The sequence below is a fragment of the Gekko japonicus genome, unplaced genomic scaffold (genome assembly GCF_001447785.1).
Source record: "Gekko japonicus isolate JY-2015 unplaced genomic scaffold, Gekko_japonicus_V1.1 scaffold796, whole genome shotgun sequence".
NCBI lineage: Eukaryota > Metazoa > Chordata > Lepidosauria > Squamata > Gekkonidae > Gekko > Gekko japonicus.
Window position 1 is genome coordinate 615,882 of NW_015165854.1, and position 13,499 is coordinate 629,380.

At 48.4% G+C, this 13,499-nt stretch overlaps 1 protein-coding gene across 1 annotated transcript in view; it reads right to left on the minus strand.

The window, feature by feature from the left end:
* The window catches only part of LOC107110346 (thrombospondin type-1 domain-containing protein 4-like), a 519,752-nt gene that overhangs the window by 502,953 nt on the left and 3,300 nt on the right, over positions 1-13,499 (minus strand). The window contains exon 2 of the mRNA XM_015411125.1: positions 4,679-5,121. Within this exon, the coding sequence (XP_015266611.1) occupies positions 4,679-5,121 (443 nt within the window). The remainder of the gene's footprint in view (positions 1-4,678; positions 5,122-13,499) is intronic.

Sequence of the window (13,499 nt, forward strand, 5' to 3'; positions counted from 1 at the left end):
GGCTAATAGCCACTGATGGACCTCTGCTCCATATGCTTATCTAATTCCCTTTTGAAGCCGTCCATGCTTGTAGCTGCCACCACTTCCTGTGGCAGTGAATTCCAAGTGTTAATCACTCTTTGGGTGTACTTCCTTTTATCCGTTCTAACCCGACCGCTCAGCAATTTCATGGAGTGCCCACGAGTTCTTGTATTGTGAGAAAGGGAGAAAAGTACCTCTTTCTCTACCTGCTCTTTCCCATGCATAATCTTATAAACCTCAATCATGCAGACACCTACGGCTTCCGCCGATCGTATAGAGAGCGACTCAGCACGTGGGCCGGGAAATCGCTCTCGGACAAAAACGCCACAGAGAGCACCGAGATGCGACTATAGAAATCTTCCTTCCAACAGAAAAGAGACTCCTGTTTCCAATTTTTCTGAAATAACACTGCGAGAAACCAGATGCCGGACGGTCACCCCCGTTTGGTCAACAGCCAAGGCCGGGTGGCTCTCTAAAGAGGAAGCAGTGGCCAAATTAGGGTTTCCAGTCCCCAACTCCTGGTTGGGGTTCCCCCATTTGGGGGGGCTGGCCGGTGGGGGAACTTTGCCCCCAAACAGCCATGTCCCCACATGACATCCCCGATGCAATGAAATCACTGAGAAGTAATGTCATCATGGTGGCGACGTGGCGGGGGAACGCTCTGGTTTGAGGGCAAAACTCTATGGTAAACAGAGGAAGTGATGTCATTGCATTGGGGACATCACACGATATCTCCACCCCCTCCAGGAATGACCGCCAAATCCCCCTGCTGATGACAAGGTAGGATCTGGCAACCCTAGGCCAAATCTCCTTCCAACTAGCAGTTCTAGTGGTGCACAGAATCAGGGCCTCTGTCGCAGAACTGTTTTGAGCAACACAGTGCTGGATGGTCCCTCTTTTGCCGGTCAACTGCCTACCAGCCGCTCGAACCCTTTCCCGCTCATCCACGACGGATACAAACATTCTACTTTGCATTTCTGAAGGATTTCCTCAGCTACCGCAACGGTTTGGATTCGGTCCCGCCGCACCCGGCCACATTCTCCAGCCAGCGAGTTCATCCCAGTCGTAGACCATAATCCCTGTTTTATTGTTGACTAGATGTCTGCCGCTAGTCTTTTTTTTTTAAAGCAAATATTCCAAAAGTGGACAGTCCAGACGTCTTCTATCAATACGATCCATTATTAAAATGCAGACTTCGTGGACTGACTTTGGACACTGAATTCCCTCCAGCAGCTTTTCCTGCCAAGGGTTTTACCATTCGTTTTCCATTCATCTACAGAAATGAAGCCCCTTCCCTCTTGATGTATGTTTGACCTTTGCAGAATTCAGAGAGTGTGCTACATTTATCACACTAAAACCCTGGCGTTTGCATTAGTCGTCTGCCCTTCCTCAATTTCTGCGTAGCTGCCAGTGAATTTCATACCCCGCACAGGACTACCGCAAACCCACAGAGGATCTTCCACGGAATGGGAGCTCACTTTCATATCCATTCATAATCATAACACAAATGCCTAAATGCAGCACATTCTTCTGTTGCAATGCTTCCACCAGTGTTCCCTCTAAGCTGAGTTAGTGTGAGCTATCTCACAGTTTTTTAGCCTCCAGCTCACACATTTTTGCCTTAGCTCAGGAAGGACAGCCTCAGAGCAAACTAACTGATGCAGCAGCCAAAACGCTCACTCACAACTTTAATGCCAGTAGCTCACAAACTAGAATTTTTGCTCACAAGACTCCACAGCTCAGAGGGAGCACTGGGACCAGTGTTCCCTCTAAGCTGAGTTAGTGTGAGCTATCTCACAGTTTTTTAGCCTCCAGCTCACACATTTTTGCCTTAGCTCAGGAAGGACAGCCTCAGAGCAAACTAACTGATGCAGCAGCCAAAACGCTCACTCACAACTTTAATGCCAGTAGCTCACAAACTAGAATTTTTGCTCACAAGACTCCACAGCTCAGAGGGAGCACTGGGACCAGTGTTCCCTCTAAGCTGAGTTAGTGTGAGCTATCTCACAGTTTTTTAGCCTCCAGCTCACACATTTTTGCCTTAGCTCAGGAAGGACAGCCTCAGAGCAAACTAACTGATGCAGCAGCCAAAACGCTCACTCACAACTTTAATGCCAGTAGCTCACAAACTAGAATTTTTGCTCACAAGACTCCACAGCTCAGAGGGAGCATTGGTTTCCACCCAGGATCGTTTCTGTATCTACAAACAAATTCATTCCCCCCAAAAATCACTTAAAACACAGAGAATAGGTTGGTGGTGGAAAGGACCATCGAGCCGCAACCGATTTATGGTGACCCTGTTGGGTTTTCAAGGGAAGAGGCAAACACGGGTCGTTTGCCATGGCCTGCCTCTGGTAGCGACCCTGGGCTTCCTTGGTGGTCTCCCATCCAAGTACTCACAGGGGTCAATCAACCCTGCAAAGCTTCTGAAATCTGACGCGATCAGGCAAGCCTGAACCATCCAGGTCAAGGCAAGATGTTTTCAGAGGTGGTCTGCGATGGCCTGCCTCTGTGTAGCAACCCTGGACTTCCCTGGTGGTTTCCCATCCAAATACTAATAAAGATCAACCCTGCTTAGCTTCTGAGATCTGACGAGATCAGGCTAGCCTGGGCTATCCAGGTCAGAGGACAAAGAATATGTAACTGGGGAATATCTCCACACCAGTTTGGTGTAGTGGTTAAGTGTATGGACTCTAATCTGGGAGAACCGGGTTTGATTCCCCTCTCCTCCACTTGCACCTGCTGGATGACCTTGGGCAAGCCCAGGGCTATTTTTGGGCAGGAACGCACAGGAACGAAGTTCCGGCTGGCTCCCGAGCTGCCCACGCCCAGCAGAAACTCATTAGCATAATAGGCCACACCCAACAGCAGGAACTCATTAGGATTGGCTACAGTAGGGGTGTGTGGCCTAACATGCAAAGGAGTTCCTGCTACCAAAAAAAAGGCCCTGGGTTTTGACAACAAACAAGGTAAACAGAATAAGAAGCAAAAGGTGGGTGTGGCTGGATGACCACACTTCTGGTAACATGTGGGTGCGGCCTAATGTGCTAATGAGCTGTGCTGTCAGGGGTGTGGCCCAATATGCTAATGAGTTCCTGCTGTTGGGTGTGGCCTATTATGCTAATGAGTTCCTGCTGGGCTTTTTCTACAAAAAGAGCCCTGGGCAAGCCATAGTTCTGGCACAGCTGTTCTCTCAAGGGCAGTCCTCGAAAGAGCTCTCTCAGCCCCGCCTACCTCACAGGGTGTCTGTTGGAGGAGGGGAAGGGAAAGGAGACCGTGAGCCGCTCTGAGACTCCTTCGGGTAGTGAAGGGCGGGGTATAAATCCAACTTCTTCTTCTTCTCTCTCTTCATTGATCTTCAGGGTATGAGCTTTCACGAGCCAAAGCTCCCTTCAGACCTGAACAAAGGGAGTTTTGAACCTCTAAAGCTTATACCCCTGAAAATCTTGTTGGTCTCTAAAGTAATATTGGACTCGAATCTGGCTCTTCTACTCCAAACCGACACGGCTGCCCTCTGAAACTCTCTACTGGAGCTCTGCATTCCTCTGGTTACACGGAAGATGAAATGGTGCCTCCCACATTTCCCCCCTTTTCATGGCTCCTTTGGACCAAACGAGACCATCAGATAATCCCAACTTTTCTGTATTTTAAAGGGAAATGGCAGCTGCACTGGCTCCTACTCGAGACCGAGTATGTTGGGAGAAGAGGTGGTCTTATACTTCTTCCACTATATCTTTGTCTCCCCCCTGCTCCATGGGAAGGTAGACTTTGGTTGGCAACACCAAGCCAAGAGCTATAGTTAGATGTTTCCTTCCCCATTCATAAGATTGCTGACCTCCAGGGATCAGTTCACCTGGAGGACCTGGCCGCTTTGGAAGGTCGACTCTATGGCATTCTACCCCGGTGAAGCCCCTCCCCTTCTCAAACCCCACCCTCCTCAGGCTCCACCCCCAAATCTCCTCAGGCTCCACCCCCCAACCCACTGCTGACCACTCTGCCCATTCAGATCCATGCCTGGCTGCCATTTTCCTTTGAAAAGTGCCAGGAAGATCCATTCACGGACCTCCAAGGGTGGGTTCTCAATCGGCCTTCGTTGCGTCCCGATATCCCCACTATCGAGTCCCGTTCACTCCTTAAGAAGCGCCCCGAGACACATCTTTCACAGCCATTTCCCAACTGTCTAGGAAACTTGTATTTAGCACCTTTCCCCCTTCCGTTACTGTCTCCTTTCTCTCAGTTGAAAGTTCAGTTACAGCCTGGGCCCTTGCCATTCCCCCGATGGGAGCGGGGGGTTGCCCACTTTTGGGCCCCCGGCCAGTGGGGGGAACCCTGTCCCCAAAGCGCCCAGTTCACAGCATTACGCAGGGCAGGTTGTGGGGGAGGGGACGGTCAATCGTTTAAGGGGAAACCATAGAGTTTTCCCTTAAACAATAGAGCATTCCCCGCAACTTGCCCTGCGTGATGACGTCCCTTCCGTGCACACCGAGAGACTCCAGGAAGAGGACCGGGACCCCCCTGCCGGTGGCCAGGTAAGACCTGTCACTATTAATTCCCCAATTCCGTTCTATATTGTACGGCGCCTTGTGTTTTCACCCCTCTTCAAAAGTAACAGCAGTTCTCGAATGCATTTGTCACGTGCCTCGAAGAGAACAGCTACCTTCTATCCGGCCTGGGACTACGACGCCGAGACTGAAAAAGGCGGCCTCCCCTCGATGCACCTCGGCTCAAATGACTGTCGTTGCGGGCCCCTGAGGAGAGGCCCGCCCGGAGGCCCGCCCGGCTCTGCTCCTCGTTCCTGTGAAGAGGCACTGATGTCCGTATGGCAGAGATGACGTGCCCGGAGTAAGGGTTGAGGAGGTTTTCTTGGCGGTGCAGCTGCTGCTGGTGACCAAGAGTCCTTTCGGGGACAGAGAATTGTCCCGGCCTGTGGTAGTTCCTTTCATAATAATATCCTGGAAGGCAAGGCCTCGTTTGCTCCATGACCCCTCCGCTGCAGCTGCGAGAACAGGCCGACCAGGGCCCCCAGTTTCCCCAGACCCCGGGGATTTCTCCATTTTCTTCTTCGACGGCAACGTTTTGCTCTTCTATCCTTTGCGGAACCTAAAACAGATTGAAAGGGACAATTTAGTATGGCGCGCGTATTGCTCGTTTGATCAAGTTTTTTATTGACCAGATTGGTTTCTGTCGACTGGCTCTAATGCCCTGGCTAATTTGGTTTTGTTATTTCGGTTGCGAACGCCCAGGTCACTAACCATAGAGTTAATACGTTACTCATACATCTGAAAGGTGTATTATCACGGTTTTATTTTTGAGATATTCTACTATGTATTTTAATTGTTTTATGAAAAATCTTCATTTATTTCGATGCAATCATGGCGCTGTAGCCACGGCTTATCTGATGATGCGATAAAGATTGTGATGTTGATGCTAATAGACTAAATCAGTATCCACATGGCAACTGGTGTGCCTTTGAAAAGCCAGTTTGGTGTCGTGGTTAAGTGCGTGGACTCTAATCTGGGAGACCCGGGTTTGATTCCCCACTCCTCCACTTGCACCTGCTGGATGACCTTGGGCAAGCCATAGTTCTGGCATAGCTGTTCTTGAAAAAAGAGCAGTTTCTGTCAGAGTTCTCTCAGTCCCACCTGCCTCACAGGGTGTCTGTTGTGGGGAGGGGAAGGGAAAGGAGTTTGTAAGCCGCTCTGAGACTCCTTTGGGTAGCGAAGGGCGGGGTATAAATCCAATCTCTTCTTCTCCTTAACAAATCTCCAAGAATTTTCCAACCCAGAGTTGGTAACCCTAATTTTTGTTCAGGAGGGACTTCAGTTTGCATTAATGCTATACAAATCATCGTCATTATGATTCCTGCAAACTCTTACACAAGAATAAGTCCTACTAAACTCAGTGAATCTGACTTCAAAGCTAACGATGCTCAGAGCCAGCATGCGGAAGAGCGTCAAATATCCATTGGGATGCTCGTAGGATATTTACACCCGTGCTACTTTCCATGTACAGATATGGCACTTACTTTATGCCTCGGCGTTTCAAGGCACAGAATCACACACACACAATTAACCACTTCCGTACACAATCATTACAGATCATTTTCTTTCCTCCAAAGGGAGGCTGAAAGAGAAGGAGAGCCGGTTTGGTGTAGCGGTTAGGAGCGCGGACTCTAATCTTGGAGGAACTGGGTTTGATTCCCCACTCCTCCACATGCAGCTGCTGGTGTGACCTGGGGTCAGTCACAAGTCCTCTCAGAGCTGTTTTCTCAAGAGCAGTCCTCTCAGAGCTCTCTCAGCCCCCACCTACCTCACAGGCAGTGTTTCCTCCAAGCTAAATTAGTGTGAGCTAGCACACCGTTTTTTAGCCTCCGGCTCACACATTTTTGTCTTCGCTCGGGAAGGATGTGGCTCCAGAGCGAACTAATCTATGCAGCACCAAATCACTCACTCACAACTTTAATGCCAGTAACTCGCAAAGTAGAATTTTTGCTCACAAGACTCCACAGCTTAGAGGGAGCATTGCTCACAGGGTGGGTGTCTGTTGTGGGGAGGGGAGGGGAAGGGAGATTGTAAGCTGAGACACCTTTGGGTTGTGAAGGGCGGGGTATAAATCCAATCTCTTCTTCTTCTACAAACCAACTCGGTTGCTGGTTAGGAGACATCCGCTGCACGGCCGACAAAAGGAAAACCAGAAGCTTTGGCAGACAACAGATTTAACGAAGGCAGCTGTCAAGACACGATGTCCATCTACAAACTCCAGCCAAGCTGGACACTGTGCAGAACTACGCAACGCTCCACTGAGATCTATCATTGTCCAAAAAAAGTTCCACCCCCTAGAACGCAGCTGCACGCTTTCTTCACCAGCCGCGTTAAAAACTCCATTTAATGGTCACCGGCAACGCACATGGAGCATCTGTACTGATGTCCTGTTGCCGCTAAGAACCCGTTTGGTGTAGTGGCTAGAAGCGCAGACTTTAATCTGGGAGAACCGGAGGTTGATTCCCCACTCCTCCATATACGGCTGCTGGTATGACCTTGGGTCAGTCATAAGTTCTCTCAGAGCTGTTGTCTCATGAGCATTTCTCGAAAGAGCTGTCTCAGCCCCACCTACCTCACAGGGTGTCTGTTACAGGGAGGGGAAGGGAAGGTGATTGTAAACCACTCTGAAACTCTGAGTGACGGGCAAGGTATAAATCCAATCTCCTCCTCCTCCTCCTCTTCTTCTTCTTCAGTTGCCAGTCTTCAGGCAGAGCCTAAGAGACCACCTTTCCCCATATGTTCCCCAGAGAGCATTGTGTTCAGTTGGCCCTCCCAGGCCCCAAAGATGCCAGGCTGGCGATAACCAGGGTCAGGGCCTTCTCGGTGGCGGCTCCATACTGGTGAAACGAGCTCCCGCAAGAGATCAGGGCCCTGCGGGACCTCTTACAGTTCCGCAGGGGCTGCAAGACGGAGCTCTTCCACCAGGCCTTTAATTAGGAGCCGCAGTAAACATCTGAGAAGTGACCCTGTGCCCTGACTCACAACTTACAGCCTGGGTCCGCCGCACAGATAAATGGATCAACTGAGCTGGTGCAAGAACACCATCACGACTATCATCCAAGCAACACTGTTTAATCTGAAACTTGTGCTCTCACACTTTATTTGAACCCTGTTCCAGCACTTTAGGGTAATTCGTTTTAATTGTGATGGTGTTTTATGAATGGTTTTAATCAGGGCTTTTTTTGTAGAAAAAGCCCAGCAGGAACTCATTAGCATATTAGGCCACACCCCCATGTTACCAGAAGTGTGGTCATCCAGCCACACCCACCTTTTGCTTCTTATTCTGTTTACCTTGTTTGTGGTCAAAACCCAGGGCCTTTTTTTTAAAGCAGGAACTCCTTTCCACACCCCTAATGTAGCCAATCCTAATGAGTTCCTGCTGTTTGGTGTGGCCTATTATGCTGATGAGTTCCTGCTGGGCGTGGCCAACTTGGGAGCCAGCCGAAACTCCGTTCCTGTGCGTTCCTGCCGAAAAATAGCCCTGTTTTTTGCCCAAATACCAGAGTATATGGCACTGCCAGCAATAGGCTGAGGTCACTTCCGATGCACTCTGGTGCATTGCCACTTCTCCCCATTTCAGCCCTGTTGCTCAAAAATAGGAGCAGGTCGCCTCCTCCCACAATGCTTTGCGAGTGTTTTTACAGAGGCATGGCTGGAAGTGACACTGATTGTCCACAATGGGGTATGGCAGCTCCAGAACCCCGCTCAAAGGGTTAAATTAAGACGAGAGTCCAGTGGCACCTTGAAAGACGAACAATGCGTATTTCAATACGTGCTTTCGTGTGTTAAAGTTCACATCTTCAGATAGGTGGATATCAAACTGCAAATCCTACTTAAGGGAGACGACTACAGAGGGAACCTCATCAGCGTATAAATGCCACAGAGTCCACTTTCCAAAGCAGCCATTTTCTCCAGGGAAACTGATCTCTGCAGTAGGGTTACTGGGTCCATCCTGGCTGTTGGAATAAGCAAGGTCTGTTGTGCATAGATAGGAAAGATTACAAGGACATCCTGCAGGGGGCAGCAGAAAGGACAACTAGTAAGCATAGTGAGATTAGGGAATCCCTGCTATTTTCAAATAGTCTCCTTTCTGTCTCCCGATTGACTCAGTTAGGTCTTCTTCCCGCTCCTGCTGAGAGCTGTTAGTCTGCTGACTCTTTCCTAGCTAGTCAGACAGTTAGACCTGATCTCTCTCTCTCTCCTCTTTCTTACAAAGTTTGTTCTCTTCTTAATTAACTGACTTTATTCTTTAAACAGCTTATGCTCAATGTTTATGCATACCTACACTCTGCCAACACTGGCAACCGCTGAGAGGCGGGAGGGGGGACTTACCAGGAGCAGAAGAGAGGCCTAGACCACATCGCCGGCTACGTGGTGACATCACTTCCAGCATGAACCAGAAATGATGTCATCACTTCCAGCATGCACCAGAAATGATGTCATCACATCGCCAACATCCCAGCAATGCTCTGGAATTTGGGCAAAAAACTCTTATCTAATAATGGCTTCTACCATAGAGTTTTTGCCCAAATACCAGAGTGTCATCACAACGCTGGTGACATGATGATGTCACTTCTGGTACACAACGGAAGTGATGTCGCTACATTACCAGCAACAGCATTCCTCCCCTGCTGGTAAGTCCCCTGCTGGCTAGCTGATCGGCGTCAGGGGATCCCCTACCGCCAAGTGGGGGAACGGCCACCCTACTCTGTAGTCTGTAGATCTCAAGGACCCCCCTGGAGGTTGGCAAACTTAATTATAAGTGGATGTCTTCACAGCAGACTTGAAATCAGGCAAGCCTGCAGTTCACAGCAGCCCTTGCTGGGCACGTACTTTCCTTTTCACTCTCGGTTACAAATTACAATCTGTTCTTATCGAGGGCAGATCATGTTTCGGCTGTTGGGCCTATTTAGCCGTAATTTTACAGCCATCAAATGCAGCCATCAGCCTGCAAAGCGCTCCAAGCACCACTTAAAACTATTCTGTTACGTGGCATCGGAGACGGGAGAAGCCGATAGCTGACGAGCTCGGGTCGCCAGCAAAGGGAAATCCTCCCGGCGATTAAGGCCTTGGAGGTTTTCAGGAAAGATGGAAAAGGATACGTTAGAACAGGCTGGAGGCACTTAGAAACGTACAGTTTCTCAGGTGGCAAACCGTCCTCCTCTGTACAACTCTGGGCCTCTTAAACCCAAAGGGGTGCAGACACCAAAATGGGAAATTGAATGACCTCCACAGTAGTCACCAGTGTTCCCTCTAAACTGAGTTAGTGTGAGCTTGCTCACAGTTTTTTAGCCTCCGGCTCACACATTTTTGCCTCAGAAAGGATGGCTCCAGAGCGAACTAATTAATTGATGCAGTGGCCAACTCGCTCGCTCACGACTTTAATGCCAGTAGCTCACAAAGTAGAATTTTTGCTCACAGGACTCCACAGCTTAGAGGGAACACTGGTAGTCACCACCACCCCTATTTTTGAGAGTCGAGGATGTATGCGGAGAACATAAAACTAAAGTGAGGTGTGTCTGGGGATGCAAGAGGAGGTGGGGTCTCATTCCAATGTCTCCACAGTACATACTGTTTATGGATGCTAGGGGCTGTGGCTCAGTGGCAGAGCATCTGCTCGGCATGCAGAAGGTCCCAGTTTCAATTGCAGGTCCCTCTATTTAGAGAAGTTAACCATTCTGGAATTAAGATCGGCTTTTACAGCTTTAAGATTTCAATCCGTACCCTCAATGATCAGGACTGGACTTTTTTTTTTTTTTTTTTTTTTCTTCTGCCCCCCTTAGACTTTGTCTTTGTGACACGGGGGAAGTATAGTACATTATATTTTGAGATGCCGATGGCATGAAGCTCCTAGGTTAAGGTACATTATACCCATTATCAGGGGTCATTTCATAGAAAAAGAGGTGCAGGGGCTCATTAGCATAACTCATTTGCATATGCCACAGCCCCTGATATCACCGGAAGTGTGCCAGAAGGCAGCACCCACCGCTCAGGCTCCACTGGACTGTTTTGGATTGCTAGCTATTGGGGAGGGGGGGAATGTGCAGATCTGTCCTCGCAGAGGAGAGAGAGCTTGTACCTGAATAAAACTTGGTCTTAAAGGTGCCACTGGACTGTTTTGGACCGGGGGGCCTCTACAACTTACCTGGATGCTTCTTGCTCTGACTGAGGGCTGCTAGGAGCAGGGGGCGGAGCTTGTTGCATGTGCCCGCCCCCTGGGCTCTTTGCTGCCGGAGCTCCGCTCCTGTGCGCTCCGCCAAGTAATGGACTCTCCCATCTGGATTTGGTCAAATTCTTACTCTCAGACCTTGACCACTATATGTTTCTAGTAGAATGGAACTATTTCCCAAGCATCAAGGAGAATCAGAAGGAGCCTAGTATTGAATGTAAAATAGAACGAGTATAGGATTTAATGCAGTGACTGATATTTTTAGTGCCTACATTGACATTTTATAGACTGATGTATTTTTTTCAACTCAACCATGGTGTGACTTGTTATGGCCTATGGCTAAGACAATAAAACTTATCTTGACTATTCAGTTTCAATCCCTGGCATCTCCAGTTAAAAGGACTGTGTAGAAGATGATGTGAAAGACCTCCGCCTGAGACCCTGGAGAGCTGCTGCCAGTCTGAGTAGACAATACTGACTTCGATGGACCCAGGGTCTGATTCAGTATAAGGCATCTTCATGTGTCCATGCATTACAGGCGGGGCTCTTTTTGTAGAAAAAGCCCAGCAGAAACTCATTAGCACCCCTGATGACACAGCTCGTTATGAATGAATTTATTGTAACAGCGATTAGCCAGCAATATAAAACCAGAATAAATAAATTACAATGGCCAGATAGTAAAATTTCCGAAATTCAACAAGGTAAAAAGACCAAACTGTAAATACGCTGCCATAAAGCACAGTATAGTATAAAAGAATAAAATATAGTACCAAAAGGAACGGTGCCAGTTAAAATCAAACAGTCCTGACCCCAGTGACAACCATCCTGCTGATGCACTTCTACCACCAAGGAACAAAATTTCGCGATCTGATGGAGGGCTGTATGTTCAAGATTAAGAAACAAGTTCTCCATCTTGTCCTCATCCGAAGTGCCTGCCAGAAGGGGATCAATAAGTTTAGCACGAGCCTCTTCAAATAACGGGCATCTCAGGAACACGTGTTCCTGGGATTCGATCTCCCCCAATGCACATAAGCATAGCCTCTCCGATCGGGGAATTTTTTTTAAATTTACCCTCAAGAACTGCAGAGGGTAAGGCCGAGCATCTAGCCAGTGTATATGCCCTCCTGAGTTTACGGGACTCCAAAACTTTAAGATATGGGGCCTGCACAACGATGTATTTGTTACTAATTGGCGCTATAAATGTTGGGGACACCTGTAGATCTAATTGGCGTTCGGTATCCTTGATCCTCTGTCTAATTTCTAACTTAGCTCGGTCCCTACCCATCTCCAGCAGCGCTAAGGGAGAATACCCCAAGAGCGAAATTTTCTGCTTAACAGAAATCAGCCAATTTAATTCGAAGGCATCAGTCAGGATCAGGGGCGCTAGACCACACAGCTCATTAGCATATTACGTCACACCCCCATGTTACCAGAAGTGTAGTCATCCAGCCACACCCACCTTTTGCTTGTTATTCTGTTGACCTTGTTTGTGGTCAAAACCCAGGACCTTTTTTTGTAGCAGGAACTCCTTTGCATGTTAGACCACACACCCCTAACATAGCCAATCCTAATGAGTTTCTGATGTTGGGTGTGGCCTATTATGCTAATGAGTTCCTGCTGGGCGTGGCCAATTTGGGAGCCACCCAGAACTCCATTTCTGTGCCCAAAAATAGCCCTGATTACAGGGGATGGGTTGGTGGCTCAGTGGTCCGCAGTGGTATGCAGAAGGTCCCAGGATCAATCCCCAGCATCTCCAGTTAACAGGATCAGGCAGGAGATAATCTGAAAGACCTTAGTTATGACCCTGGAGAGACGCTGCCAGTTTGAGTAGGCAATACAGAACTTGGTGGACCAAGGGTCCGATTCGGTATACGGAATCTTCACGTGTTCATGTTCAACGTGCCCAGATCAGTTGGAAAGTCAGCTACCAATACCGGGAATTGAAGTGGTTGCTCGAATGAGCCACACTAACAACAAAAACCAGCCCCAACGATCGCTGTTCTTTCGTTGTAACGGATGCTAACTGAAACCACATTTCTGAAGTTCCTCTACTAGAACGTTTAAGCAAGAACACTGGAAAAAAGGGGGGAAACCCTTTTAAGTGTGGGTTTTGCTTTTTTTTTTAAATATCCATCCAGCCAAAACCTGGTACTGCTGTATGTAAATGAAACCACGCTACAAGCTATGCATGAGTGACTTCCTCAAACATGGTGGGCAAAGGGAGATTTTCAGATTTTTGATGGAGGAAGGTGAAAAGGATACCAATTAAAGCCTTAAACGGTCCATTTTTTTTTTTAAAGTTGGCTTTTAAAATGGTTGGATATGAATAAATCTCAGTCCAGGAATTTACAAATAAGCACACTCTTAAATGAATTATCTTGGGAACAGAGTGTTTTTCAAGAATGCCAACTAGAGGCAATCTGTAACGATCAGAAATATTTACCGATGGGGGAGAGGAGAGGAGCAACTGTTGGGGAAGGGAACGTGTTCATAAATAAAACATTTTGGCTTTTTGTTTTCTTGAACAGGAAACTCAAACTTTGCCTTGGGAGTTCCACGTTAGACAAAATCTGGAGCCAAAAGCTAGCTCCGGATCCTATCAACTCTGGCCACTGCACTGTTCTTCTTAGGGGAAGGCCTCGGCCTCTGTGCCCTGTTGTTGGCCCTCCAGAGGATCTGGTTGGCCACTGTGTGAGATGAGATGCTGGACTAGATGGACCACTGGTCTGATCCAGCAGGGCTCTTCTGATGTTCTTATGGATGCCTCG